This window comes from Brienomyrus brachyistius, unplaced genomic scaffold (assembly GCF_023856365.1).
Source record: "Brienomyrus brachyistius isolate T26 unplaced genomic scaffold, BBRACH_0.4 scaffold67, whole genome shotgun sequence".
Taxonomy (NCBI): Eukaryota; Metazoa; Chordata; class Actinopteri; order Osteoglossiformes; family Mormyridae; genus Brienomyrus; species Brienomyrus brachyistius.
In genome coordinates, this window is record NW_026042342.1 from 482,444 (window position 1) to 494,904 (window position 12,461).

Sequence of the window (12,461 nt, forward strand, 5' to 3'; positions counted from 1 at the left end):
TATTTCGTCTGTCTGATTATTGTGTTGCTTCATGCGAAAAGCAATTTGATACACAGCCACATGTCATCTGTTCAATGGACCCTTAACCTGAACTTTTGTGCTTGCTGATACATCTGTAAGCTGTGAGATGATCCCTGTGTCACCCATTTACCTTTGAAACAAATGCACATAGGAGGGAATAACAAATTTCAAAGAAAGACCAATCAGTTTTGTTCCCTACTGTTGTTCCCTACAGCTGGACTAGAGCTGCTAGTTATGTCATTGATCCAGCAGTGTCTTTGGCCAAAACCTATATTAATGAACACGTCTTTACAGAGGGTGCTGAATACCTCATTTTAATTCATTCCTTTAAATATGAAAAGTTCAGTGCAACCAAGTATGATATTTATTTTATTCATGGTTGAGTGCAGCTTTGCGAGTCAATAATACAATTCGTTGTTGATATTATTACTTTTCTTTGTATTCATTTGTACTTTGTTCTCGGGTTTTTCACATTATATTGTTTCACGAGTCATATTGTGCACAGCACACGCTGTTTTCTCATTTGTCTTCTTGTCATTTGTGCGTGCACGCGCGCAGTCTATATTAGAATATATTCTTTTGGACCAATAAGAAAATTGTTGCCGTGCCCGAAAAGAAGAACGTCGGTGGCCAATCAAAATGCAGCAGCAACATTACCTGACAAGCGCGATTCATTGGCCCTTTCTGACCCTGGGCTGGAAGGGGAGGGTGTGACCGCGAGACTTCCGAAAAAAGCCGACAGGGACGGAGAGGACAGAACGAAAAGTGACGATTTTTTTACTGATACCCGAGGGCCCCGACCCCCTCCCTTTTTCAATATGGCTGCCGTATCTGCACTCTTCAGTACCGCTCCAATTGGAGATTGACTCCGATCTCCCTTCTCTGCTGCCTCTCACTCCTGTCGCTGTCGCCAAGACTTTTGAAAACAAATCGGTTTTGCATTTATCCACCTCCCTGTTCGTCGCTTTCTGCTTCAGCCTCCACCAAGCATCGCTTCGGGCCTTTTTCCTCCAAAAGAATCAGCTTCCAGAAATCCTAATCAATCACCAATTTCCAATGGTTTGAAAACACTTTTCGCTCTCTATTTCCTTTTTAATGAACAATGTGTGAAAACTGCGCCGAGCTGGTGGATGTTTTAAATGAAAGTAAGTAGACATTGAGCATGTTTTTCCCGTCGTCCGTGCCTTCACGGTGTAGCGTAGCTCCTCGGCTAACATTGTCTTATTTTTATTTTTTAGTTTTGCAGTTTCTGCTCCCACCACTAGCTAAGCTAGCCAGTCAGCTGCTAGGCCTTCGGTACTGGGGACTAGGGCTGCTCTGGGGTTAGTTGGTTAATCACAAACCTAGCAGTTCAAGAACCTTCGGGCTGCAACTTTACCTATTTTAAGCTGTTAATGTAACCCACCCTAAGCCATCTAGTCAGCGCTGCCCATCTCCGTAGTCCCATCTGCTTCACAGCCACCTTTTCCGTATTGTTGTGCGGCCGGTGCGACGTCGCCTTGGGTACATTTTCCCTCAGATTGTCGTTTTTTTGTGTGGGACTTGCAGCTCCCGGCCGTGCGGCCCCTGCGTCCCCGCCGCCTCAGTTGCTTCTCGACTCGTCAGCGGAGCGTTATAAGCGGCGGCGATAGCCGAGTCACTGTGCTGGGGGCCCGGGGTGTGTGGGGTAAATGTCAGTGACAGCTCGGGTACAGACCGAGGGCTCGGCTGTGTAGCGCCGGCCGGTGGCTCGCTGCTCCCGTCCGGTTTTGTTGTGGTTCAGCGAAGCGCTGCAGCCTGACGGTGGCGTGGCGCCGCTTACCCGCTATTAAACAACCTATTAACACTTTCCCCATATTTCCCAATCCCTCGTCGCGCCTGTCGTCCCAGCGCAGCTTCGTCGTGTGTCGAAACTGGGGCTCGGGCATTTAATTCCGGCTGACTTCTGAGCGCTGTGCCGCTGACCAGGAGGGCCCGGGACTCGCTGATGTCTCCGTCACCCTTCCTGACTTTTCTCATTAATGTCTGGTTTCCCGAAATGTTACCGTCCGTATTCATTGAAAGCTGGCGCGTGAGCCCGTTTTCTGTCCCCGACATTCGGACATGGAGGATTGAACGATCGGAGCAGAGCGGAGTGACAGCGGGTCCGCGGCCTGCCGGTGGCAGGGCAGCAAACGGCCCAGCCGTCATTTATGTGAGCTAGCCTAAGCTTGTTTTTTTGCTTTTGTTTCCCTTTTATGCGGTGGTGTTTTTATTAAGTACCGATATAATGTGTCGTCCTCGGGATGTATTGGGGTGCTGAGTGCCATTAGCGGCCCCGAGGTCCAGCCTTCCATTTTTCTGCGCTCTCTCTCCAAAAGGGGGGAAATGTGACATTTGTTTGTGGCGGATGGCCTAATGATAAAATGGCTAACGTTAGCCTGCACTGCCAGCCCGGATCTTTGCGACGTTGTGTTCTTGACAGGGGAAGCCCGTGTTTTTATCTGTTTCTTTTAATGCTCTTAAGGGATATTTGTCTATTTCACGAGCAACTTGCGGAACAAGTTTTGTATGGATTCAGCATTGTGTGGCTAGCCGGCACTCTATAAAAGCTGTGCTATGTAAATGTAGCCAGGAAAGCATCGGTGTCGTCTTGTGTTTTATGCATGTTACTTGTGATATCTGAGGGATCGAAACTTTTGTTTCAGTTTTGCAATCTGTTAATGTCACGAGTTTCCAACAACGCTACATAACGTGTGAAACTGACTTTACCATTTTTAAAATGGCTCCTTATTTGGAGAACACTGATGGGCTCTCAAACTTGAATAAAGAAATTTGGCATGTTCTGTGGTGACAATGAATTATGCATGCTTTGGAAAGGGTGGGATGGGGAAGGGTACAGATCAAATTAAACTAAAATGTGCTCTGTGTATCCATAGAAAAGCTAAACAGGTGCCCCCCCCACCCCCCCACCTCTATCAGTATCTTTTCAGTTCTGTGAGAAATGTGCTGTCTTTTGTCTCAAGTAGGTCGTTACCACTGCAGTTAATTTTGTTTTAGAAAAGTGCAAACAGTATTGCTGCTTAGAATTTAGGTATGTACTCAATGGAGTCTGCTTGGTAAACTGATAGGTACATTTTAGTAAACTTGTATGTCTTGGTGAATATGTTCACTTTGTAAGCAAAACACATGCCAGTTAATGTCCCAGACATTAACCGATCAATGGTAAGATTGCTCACAGCAGTCGGGTGGGACTCTCTTCTGATCTAAATTTTAAGTTCACATCCTGTAAGAAAGGTGTCAACCCACAGGGACTTTGGTCCACTTCACTATTTAGCTGTCATGTCTGTATTGTGCTGGTTTTTCTAGTAAGACTCTTGATGTTTCAAAGGCACAATGATGCTGCTGGAGCTGTGTGTGCAGCATGTTCCTGGGCAGGCTGGGACACAATGAGGGGTGTGAGTTTCGCTGCTCTCCCATGACATGCTTCTGTCACCTTTGCCATCAGTTCGTCATCCCTCTTTTTGTATCGTAGGAGTTTTCAGTATAATGCTGGTACTTTCCTTCACCGTACAGTAGTTTTTTTTTTTATTATTAATTTTTCCCTACAGCCTCATACCCTGCTGTATTTCACACTGCTTTAAGAATGTGGTCCAAGTAAAACTTAGTTCACAGTCTGAAAAGTTGCATTTACATTTCCAGTATGTGAATATTATACTGTCTGTTTAAATCAGTGTCTGCAAGTTCTACAATAGGTGTATGCTGTGATTAACATTAAGTGAAATAGACCTAATTATTGTAAAAATAATATATTGCTGGTACTGATCAGTGTGTGTGTGGTTTCCAAAAAACATGCTTATTTTTTTCTATTAACCTGAGTACTGGGTTTCACTGTAGTACAAATGGTAAGTTAGAGTGCGGTCTGTATGGTGCTTTCAGAGCACTGTAGTGCGATCTCGTCTTTGCCAGTGGTCTCACTGTCGAAGAAGGCCTAGCCTTGGCCAGTTCCCCATGCTTTGCAAATCTTTCTAACTCTCACTCTTGCGTTTTGCCATTTTGCCCCCCTCCCCCTCCTCCGCCCCCTCCTCCGCCCATGACACATTTGCATGAGTTAATGGTGTTGGTATCTTGAGGGAAAATCACTCGCAGTAGGAATGAAGTGCTAGTGAATTTTGTAGGCTGGACTTCAATGATCCTCATGACTTTTAAAGATTAGGCTAAACTTGTAATGGTTTATATATTACAACTTCCCTAGTAAAGTCCTGAATAGTCGCCTTGTGAAATCATGGTTTGTATATGTCTGCTTTGTGTAAGAATGTTTTCAATGTTTCCATCATGCCCAAATATGGAATATGGACACTGCAGAAAGCAGTTCTAAATACATAAAGGAAAGGCAGCTGTGATTGGCTGTATAATCTGTGCCGTGGCCCAGGGACCTCCATGGTTGTGGCTTTGTGTTGGCCCACAGAGTGTGTGTGGCAGTTTTGTGGTGAACTTCCTCCTGTCATTTACAGTCGGTGACTATTGGTGACGCAAATGGTTGTAGGGTGCAAGTGAGAGTCTAAGAGCCAAATATGTTGCTCTCCTGTACAGGTTGTACCCTTTTTATGTGCTCCCAGCTCAGATGTGCATTTAATGACGATCGGGTGAGTAGATGAGCAGATGCGTTTTTGACTAACTGGCTTCGTCACCCCCCATGTGGAATGGTACATTCTGTGTGCAAGTATTATAATACTTTACATTACATTGTCTCACCAGTGCAGCAGTCCTGGGTTAAAAGCATTTCTTCCTTGCTGCTTTTGTACATTTTGACCTAATTGACTGGTCTTTTCTACTATGAGACCACTGCCCCCCCCCCCCATCCAAATTAGTTTGGTTGGAAAACAGTTTGACCCAGTGAAAAGAGCAGTGTGCTCTAGTTAGCTTTCATGATTTTGTAGCGTGCCTCTCAAAAAACCCATCTTTTAGATTAAGTGGAATGATTTATGCTGAAAAAAATAACCGTAAGACCATGTTACTATGTACGTAATAAAAAGAACTTTTGAAAAAGGTACCAATTATAAACATGTCGTGGAGAATTAAAAAAAAAACATTGATGATATGTTTTTAATGGTAATTATGTGCCTTTGTCATTCAATAAGTAATAGTAATGTTGAAGAAATGAATGTGAGAATGCACTTACCGTTAAAATGGCACTAGGGATCATTGAGGAAAAACTCATGGGAACCAGAAAAAGCGTCTTTGGTCAGCTGGACATTGTAAAAAGTTTGTAGGTGAACTGTGGCTCAAATTAAATGTGATGACAGTCACTGACGTTTGTGAATGAGCTTGTATGGTCACTGGCTTCAGGCGACCTCCTCCGGTCCCAAGTGGAGCTTAAGCAGCAGGTAGCCCATACTGTGGGGTGCAGTAAGAGGAAGACAGAAGAAAATGCATGAAAGCCATAGTTCTGGGGACCGTTGGTCCTTCATGTGGCATTGGGTGACTCTCACACTTAGGGAGAAGTGCAGTTTGGTTGTGACTTGGCTTGGCAGGAAGCCAGTAATATATGCTGCGCCTGGCACATTCTTTTTAGTGTGCATTGCTTACGGTTTTTGGTTATTTTCTTTAGCTGTATGGTCCCAGAACACCCTTTTCAGAGTCCCTGGAAAATGCTTCTCATTTGCTGCTGGATCCACTGCGCCTTTTACTGCCAATGGCTCCTCAGACGAAAAGCTTCACTGAAAGATGTTTAGAGTCTTATCAGGGACAGAAGTTTTATAGAGAGGTGGGGTGTGGGATTTGATTATAACAACAGTGGTGGTAGTTTTCATTCGCTGTAATCGTAGTAAGAATTGAAGTAATCTTATTCGATGATCTCTGCACACAGCTTAATGGTGCAATAGTGTGTTGTACCTGCAGGCTGCCACCTGCTGCCTGGAAGGCTTAAGTTCCGTAAGAGAGGCCGCGATATGGTGGGAGGGCATGGAGGTGGTGTGGGGCTCTCAGCCAATCTCAGCCTGACTTTGGGGGGCAGAGGTGAGGGCAGTGAAGGCAAAGTGCAGCGCACACACACGCACGTGGACACACGTAATGGTTTCTGGTGAGGTTCCTGTAACTGAGTGAGAAGATAAAGATGTGATCGCTGGCCTTAATTGAACCCCAGGGAGATTCCAACACAGGCCTCATTTTCTGCTTTGGATGTTTTAATTTTGAGATGGGGGGGGGGGGGGCGGTTGGTGGGGAGGTGTGAAAAACAGAGGCACAGATTTATGCACGCCACACCTGTAAAGGCGCCTTTAAAGTTGTGAGGGTGACTGAATACCTTGCACCCCCCCCCCCCCCATTCTGATCCATTATTCAGTAAAGGGGTCCTGGGACGGGCACTTTGTCACTGTGTGGCACTGTCTCCTTGAAGATCTCTATCGTAGGAACTGGCCCCTTTATTTCCTTACTTTGCTGAGTCTTGCATCCCTTTGCTTTTCAATGCCAAATAGCGAGTAGTATGTTGAAATTGCTGTCTTGAGTGTGTTTATGGGGGAGGGAGCTAATGAGGCATTGCTGCCTTTTCCCATGCAGTATCGGATGCGGACAGCACTGACGGCTTGCAGCTGAAGAGGGAGCATGCCCTGCGGGTCTTCAGCTACATCAGCTCATGGACCCAGAGGTCAGAGTTCCTCCTCCTCCTTCTCCCTCCTTGTTCTGCGTGCAATCCGGCACGTCGCCAACCTGTCTGCTCCCTGTCCGCAGGCAGTGCCTGTGTTGCTTTAAGGAGTACAAGCACCTGGAGGTCTTCAACCAGCTAGTGTACGGCCTCATCAACCTGGTGATCGCCCAGGTGCAGGCGCTGCGTGACCAGCTGTGTCGGGGACGAGATGGCGGCGAGCCGGCGGCAACACCAGGGTCCGGCTGGGGTGGGGAGCGCCCGTCACCAGCAGACGACGAGCCTCTCAATGTGGAGCGGGACTCTGCTGAAGAGGATGCCGGCGCCGAGATGGGCGGACCGGAAGCAGGCCCAGCTTCTGGGCAGGGCCTGGGACTGCGGGGCGAGCAGGACCCCCCCGGGCCAGGCGAGGGCACCTCTACAGGCGGCCCGGACTTGCTTGGGTCCTGGAGCACTGAGGACAGAGAAAAGCTGCTCCTCTGTGCCGCCAAGATATTCCAGATCCAGTTCCCACTGTACACAGCCTACAAACACAACACTCACCCTACCATAGAGGTAGGCCCCTGCCTTAATGCCGACCTGCGGGCAGCCGCTATCGATCACATGTAGAGAGAGCGCTATCCCAGCCTGCCCCCATTACTGTCCTGTCCATTGTTCTCTCTCTCTCTCCTAATGCCAAATTCCATACTGCAACAAAGCCAAACGATATGATTTTTTTTGAGGCACTCTGCTTTAATCGCAGCTCCTCAGGGAGCCTCGGATAGAGCCGTCTGGGGGGTGTCTGGGGATCCCGCTTTGGGCATCCTCTGCTCCCTGTGACGCGCTGTCACGTTTAATTGCTCGCGGGCTGTTCTCCGCGCCACATGGCAAACGCGTGTTCCCCGGAAACTTCCGCCACCAGACTTGTATTCCCCACATCCCCTGGCCAGTCAGGGCTGTTGCATCCACATCATTGAGTACACTGGGGCGTGAGTGCGTGGGTTTAAGGTCGTCTTGTACGTTACGATCTGTGTTTAGTGCCCATAATGGGCTTTACGGCAGATAGGGAAGCTAATAGCAGGCATTAATTTGTACTTTTCCAGCGGACAGGCCTCGTGATCAAAGCCAGAAGGGGTCTGTTACGTGTGAGGGGAGGTGGGCGGCCTCGCTTCTCGCCCTCATATCTAGTGTAGGATGGTACTGGTTCCCAGCCTAGAGCTCTGGTCTCGCTCCAGGTCCGCAGATGCGTGTAATAAAATAAGCAAGTGCACTCGACTTCCATAACTACGTTACCTTGTAATTATTTTGTTTTATTGCATAGCCCGCAGCTGCTCCCATGCGAAAACTTGTTTCGTTCTCTCGCTAAATCGGTATCCGATGCGAGCTGGAGTGGGCTGCTTCTAGCTGTCCTGCGGTTGCTGGACAAGAGTATATCAGCCAGAAGCTCCTGAGAAAGAGCCGATAAGGGGGGGGGGGGGAGATCCTCTTTGAACGATGATGATAAACCTTATCGTGGTACCTGGTCTCCTAACACCTTCAGCACTAATTCCTAAGCACTAATGTTATATTCTCATCTTATATAACCTTATATTAATTTCTCCACACACTGGGTAACCCTCCTTCTATTCTTCGTTCCTTCTTCTTCGTTTGGGTATGTTTCACATTTTTCCGCCTCTCATAACCTTCTTGGCTCTTGACTCGCCTTGTAACGCGTCGTTGTCGTCGATAGTAAAAATAAATGATCTGAGTTAATACGGCCAAGCTCTGTAAAACACTTGTCCAGATAAAAATGGAAACTACGCATCTGACTGTTTTCATTTCTCCGATGCAACCCTGCACGACAAATGTCACCACATATCTGCTTCTTTATGGACTACGAAAGAAACGGATCGGACGTTTAGTTATGATGCCGCGCACGTGGGGCGTGTGATTTTAGGCCGTCGTGTCGCGGGTGGCGGGGTCTGCTATACCCTGACAAGCTTGCACCACTGTGTTTATTGATTCTTCCTCTCATTTCGCAGGACATCTCGGCCCAGGAAAGCAATATACTAGGATCTTTCTGCGATATGAACGTAAGTTTTCATCCGTGTGGGGAACCTCCTGGCCGGTCCATCAGGGTCTTTAGCTTCTGCTGGTCACAGTGTCGTTCAGCTGACACCTTTTAATGCAGGGCACTTTTTTTGGCTAATTGCTTGTCTGGTGCACTTCTGTCCTGGTAAGGGTGCCTGGAGCGGATATAGGGCCCCTTCTAAGACTAAAATGGTAACACGACCCCTCTTAACGACACCCCCCCCCCCGGTCTCCAGCAGGCTACCCAGCTGCTATTGTGAGTAACTGCTTTCAGGCTGCTCCTTCAGCAGAGTAGTCAAGGGTTTAGAGAATCACCTGGAGAGAGAGAGTAAGAGAGAGGGATGGGCTGGCCTGCAGGGAGCACATTTTGTGATTTAGACCCAGAAATACATCAGTGTATCATTCACCCAAAAGAAGGAAAATTTACGCAGTCCCCCAAGGCACGTGTCAGAAATGTAATTTCCAAATATACAGACAATCGCCATAAAGGCTTCACCAAGCTGAAGGTGTAATTACTCACTCTCAGGACTATGAGAGTCATTTCTGGAGTTTGCTGTGTCAGTGTTTTTGGCACTGGGCTTTTTTGTGTACTGTGAGCTGACCAGCGCTGTCCTGGACACAGTCCTGTTTTCACCAAATGTCATGAAATATGAATAGGGGTTTGAAAGTGCCCTGACACGAACTGAGGTAACGGGAGTGATCCGCCGGACATTCTGAGCGTGTGCTCCTTAAGCCGCATTCTGCTGAGAGCAGCGTAGCCGAGCCGCGACGAGGCTTAACGAGGCCGCAGCTGTCCGTCCGCACCCGAAATCTGGCTCCCCCGGTTTTCATTTTCTCTTTCTCTGTTTCGTTTCGTTCATTCTGACTTCGGCTGTTGATGTCGGACCCTCTCCCCCCGGGTGTGCAGGATGTGGAAGTTCCGCTGCACCTGCTCCGATACGTCTGCCTGTTCTGCGGCAAGCACGGCCTCTCTCTCATGAAGGACTGCTTCCAGTTCGGCACCCCGGAGTCTCTGCCTTTCCCCATAGCACACGCCTTCATCACCATCGTCTCTAACGTAAGCGCTTCCTGCCAAGCTCGGCGCTCTCCAGTCCGGTGGTGGCATTCCCTGTCTCACCGGCGTTCCCATCTCGCCCCACAGATCAGAATATGGCTGCACATCCCTGCCGTCATGCAGCACATCATTCCTTTCCGCACGCACGTGATCAGGTAAGCGGCGAGTAACCACGTCGTTTGTGCCGTTTCTGGCAAGTAAGTTTAGTCTGCAGTGTGACAGAGCAGTGTTACTGTGTTAGAACGAAAATGAGGGCTGTTCTGGTCTGGTTTGCACTGATGGTGTTGATAGGGTCTTTCTGCAGTAGGTATTTTGATGTGTCCTTTGCTGCATACTTTGGGTTGCTAGGAAGAGCATCCCTCACCATGGTAACTATCGTCGCTCTCCTCACATGACCTTGGCGGAGCCGGCGGTGATGTGGTTCCCATCACGTGATCGGGGGAGCAGGATTAGCCGAGTTGCAGTGCCAGCTCTCTCTTCGTGAATAGCTTTGATACCTTTGTGTGGTACCGTCACACTTTTCTTTTAATATCTGTTTTAAGTCATTCCAACCAACCGGTATGCTTTTCCTTTTAAGAATACATGTACTGGGTATTCTCCCACCCTGCCCCTTTTGTTTAAATCCTCAAACCAAACCTTTTTTTTCCTTAACTTTATTTTTTGTTGTTCCTGAAACGGTGTGCGTACACACTCGTAGCTGTTATGTAATTTTTCTGGTAATGTGTGAAATCCTGAGCAGTCCAGTCTTTAACGCGAAGAGATGTAACAGCGGGCGTCCGTGCTGCCAGTGGTGGGATGTTACAGCGGGCGTCCGTGCCGCCAGTGGTGGGATGTAACAGCGGGCGTCCGTGCCGCCAGTGGTGGGATGTAACAGCGGGCGTCCGTGCCGCCAGTGGTGGGATGTAACAGCGGGCGTCCGTGCCGCCAGTGGTGGGATGCAACAGCGGGCGTCCGTGCCGCCAGTGGTGGGATGTAACAGCAGGCGTCCGTGCCGCCAGTGGTGGGAGGTAACGGAGGGAGCGTCCGTGCTGCCAGTGGTGGGATGTAACAGCGGGCGTCCGGGCCGCCAGTGGTGGGAGGTAACGGAGGGAGCGTCCGGGCCGCCAGTGGTGGGAGGTAACGGAGGGAGCGTCCGGGCCGCCAGTGGTGGGAGGTAACGGAGGGAGCGTCCGGGCCGCCAGTGGTGGGAGGTAACGGAGGGAGCGTCCGGGCCGCCAGTGGTGGGAGGTAACGGAGGGAGCGTCCGTGCCGCCAGTGGTGGGAGGTAACGGAGGGAGCGTCCGTGCCGCCAGTGGTGGGAGGTAACGGAGGGAGCGTCCGTGCCGCCAGTGGTGGGAGGTAACGGAGGGAGCGTCCGTGCCGCCAGTGGTGGGAGGTAACGGAGGGAGCGTCCGTGCCGCCAGTGGTGGGATGTAACGGAGGGAGCGTCCGTGCCGCCAGTGCTGGGATGTAACGGAGGGAGCGTCCGTGCCGCCAGTGCTGGGATGTAACGGAGGGAGCGTCCGTGCCGCCAGTGCTGGGATGTAACGGCGGGAGCGTCCGGGCCGCCAGTGGTGGGATGTAACGGAGGGAGCGTCCGGGCCGCCAGTGGTGGGATGTAACGGAGGGAGCGTCCGTGCCGCCAGTGCTGGGATGTAACGGCGGGAGCGTCCGGGCCGCCAGTGGTGGGATGTAACGGAGGGAGCGTCCGGGCCGCCAGTGGTGGGATGTAACGGCGGGAGCGTCCGTGCCGCCAGTGCTGGGATGTAACGGCGGGAGCGTCCGGGCCGCCAGTGGTGGGATGTAACGGCGGGAGCGTCCGGGCCGCCAGTGGTGGGATGTAACGGAGGGAGCGTCCGGGCCGCCAGCTCTGTAATCCGATTATTGAAGCCAGTGATTCTGATTTCTTGAAAACTACCTGTGACCAAAAAGTGCAACTTCCTTAAAGTCTGAGCCCCAAATAACTGATGCTTCAGGGGAGATCAGCCTCAGTGTGACAATCCGGGAACGATTTGATATTTCCCATCGTGAAGAATAGCCCTGTTAACTCCCTCATAATTACTGAGAGCTGCGAGTGAAACACACTGACAGAAGGCGATCAGAAATAAACGAGGTGAAAAATAACTTCTTGTGATATGCAGTGTGCAGTTTTAACTCTAAATAGACTTCTAGTAGAAAGTGGGGCGCAAATGTTTGATGGTGACGTCAGTGGACCCATGTCACTGCTCTGCTCACGAGGCGAGTTCTGTACAGCTTCCTCTGAAATACTCTGGCAATCTACTCAATATCAGACTACAGTTACAGATCGTATCGTTTAATGTAGAAAATGCTGAAATTATGCTAATGTTCCATGGTAGAATGTCTCATCATTGCAAATGTTTACATCAGGTAATAGATATATTGAGGATTACAGCACTTTAGCCAGTGCTTAAATGGCGATTTATTTCGCTTTGTTTTGACTGTGTGGTCCTGGCAGTATTACGATTCTGTGTGTGAACCACGCATGCGCCAATGGCACTCCGTGTCCCGCCAGGTACCTGTGCAAGCTGTCGGACCAGGAGCTGCGGCAGAGCGCAGCTCGCAACATGGCGGACCTGATGTGGAGCACGGTGAAGGAGCCGCTGGACAGCACTCTCTGCTTCGATAAGGAGAGCCTCGACCTGGCCTTCAAGTACTTCATGTCCCCGACGCTGACCATGCGGCTGGCGGGGCTCAGCCAGATCACGGTGAGGGGGAGGGGGGACTGTTGTTTGGGTT

The 12,461-nt window shown here is 49.8% G+C and overlaps 1 protein-coding gene across 4 annotated transcripts in view; it reads left to right on the plus strand.

Annotated features, from left to right (window-relative positions):
* The first annotated feature begins 738 nt into the window (after positions 1-738).
* Positions 739-12,461, plus strand: part of usp34 (ubiquitin specific peptidase 34) — a 43,477-nt gene continuing 31,754 nt past the window's right edge. For 2 of the 4 annotated variants that reach the window (XM_049002354.1, XM_049002356.1), the window contains exons 1-7: positions 739-1,166; positions 6,538-6,625; positions 6,709-7,177; positions 8,623-8,673; positions 9,579-9,728; positions 9,813-9,880; positions 12,238-12,430. In XM_049002354.1, the coding sequence (XP_048858311.1) occupies positions 1,124-1,166; positions 6,538-6,625; positions 6,709-7,177; positions 8,623-8,673; positions 9,579-9,728; positions 9,813-9,880; positions 12,238-12,430 (1,062 nt within the window). In that variant the 5' untranslated portion in view covers positions 739-1,123. The remainder of the gene's footprint in view (positions 1,167-6,537; positions 6,626-6,708; positions 7,178-8,622; positions 8,674-9,578; positions 9,729-9,812; positions 9,881-12,237; positions 12,431-12,461) is intronic. The other 2 variants (XM_049002355.1, XM_049002357.1) reach the window with 1 other exon arrangement.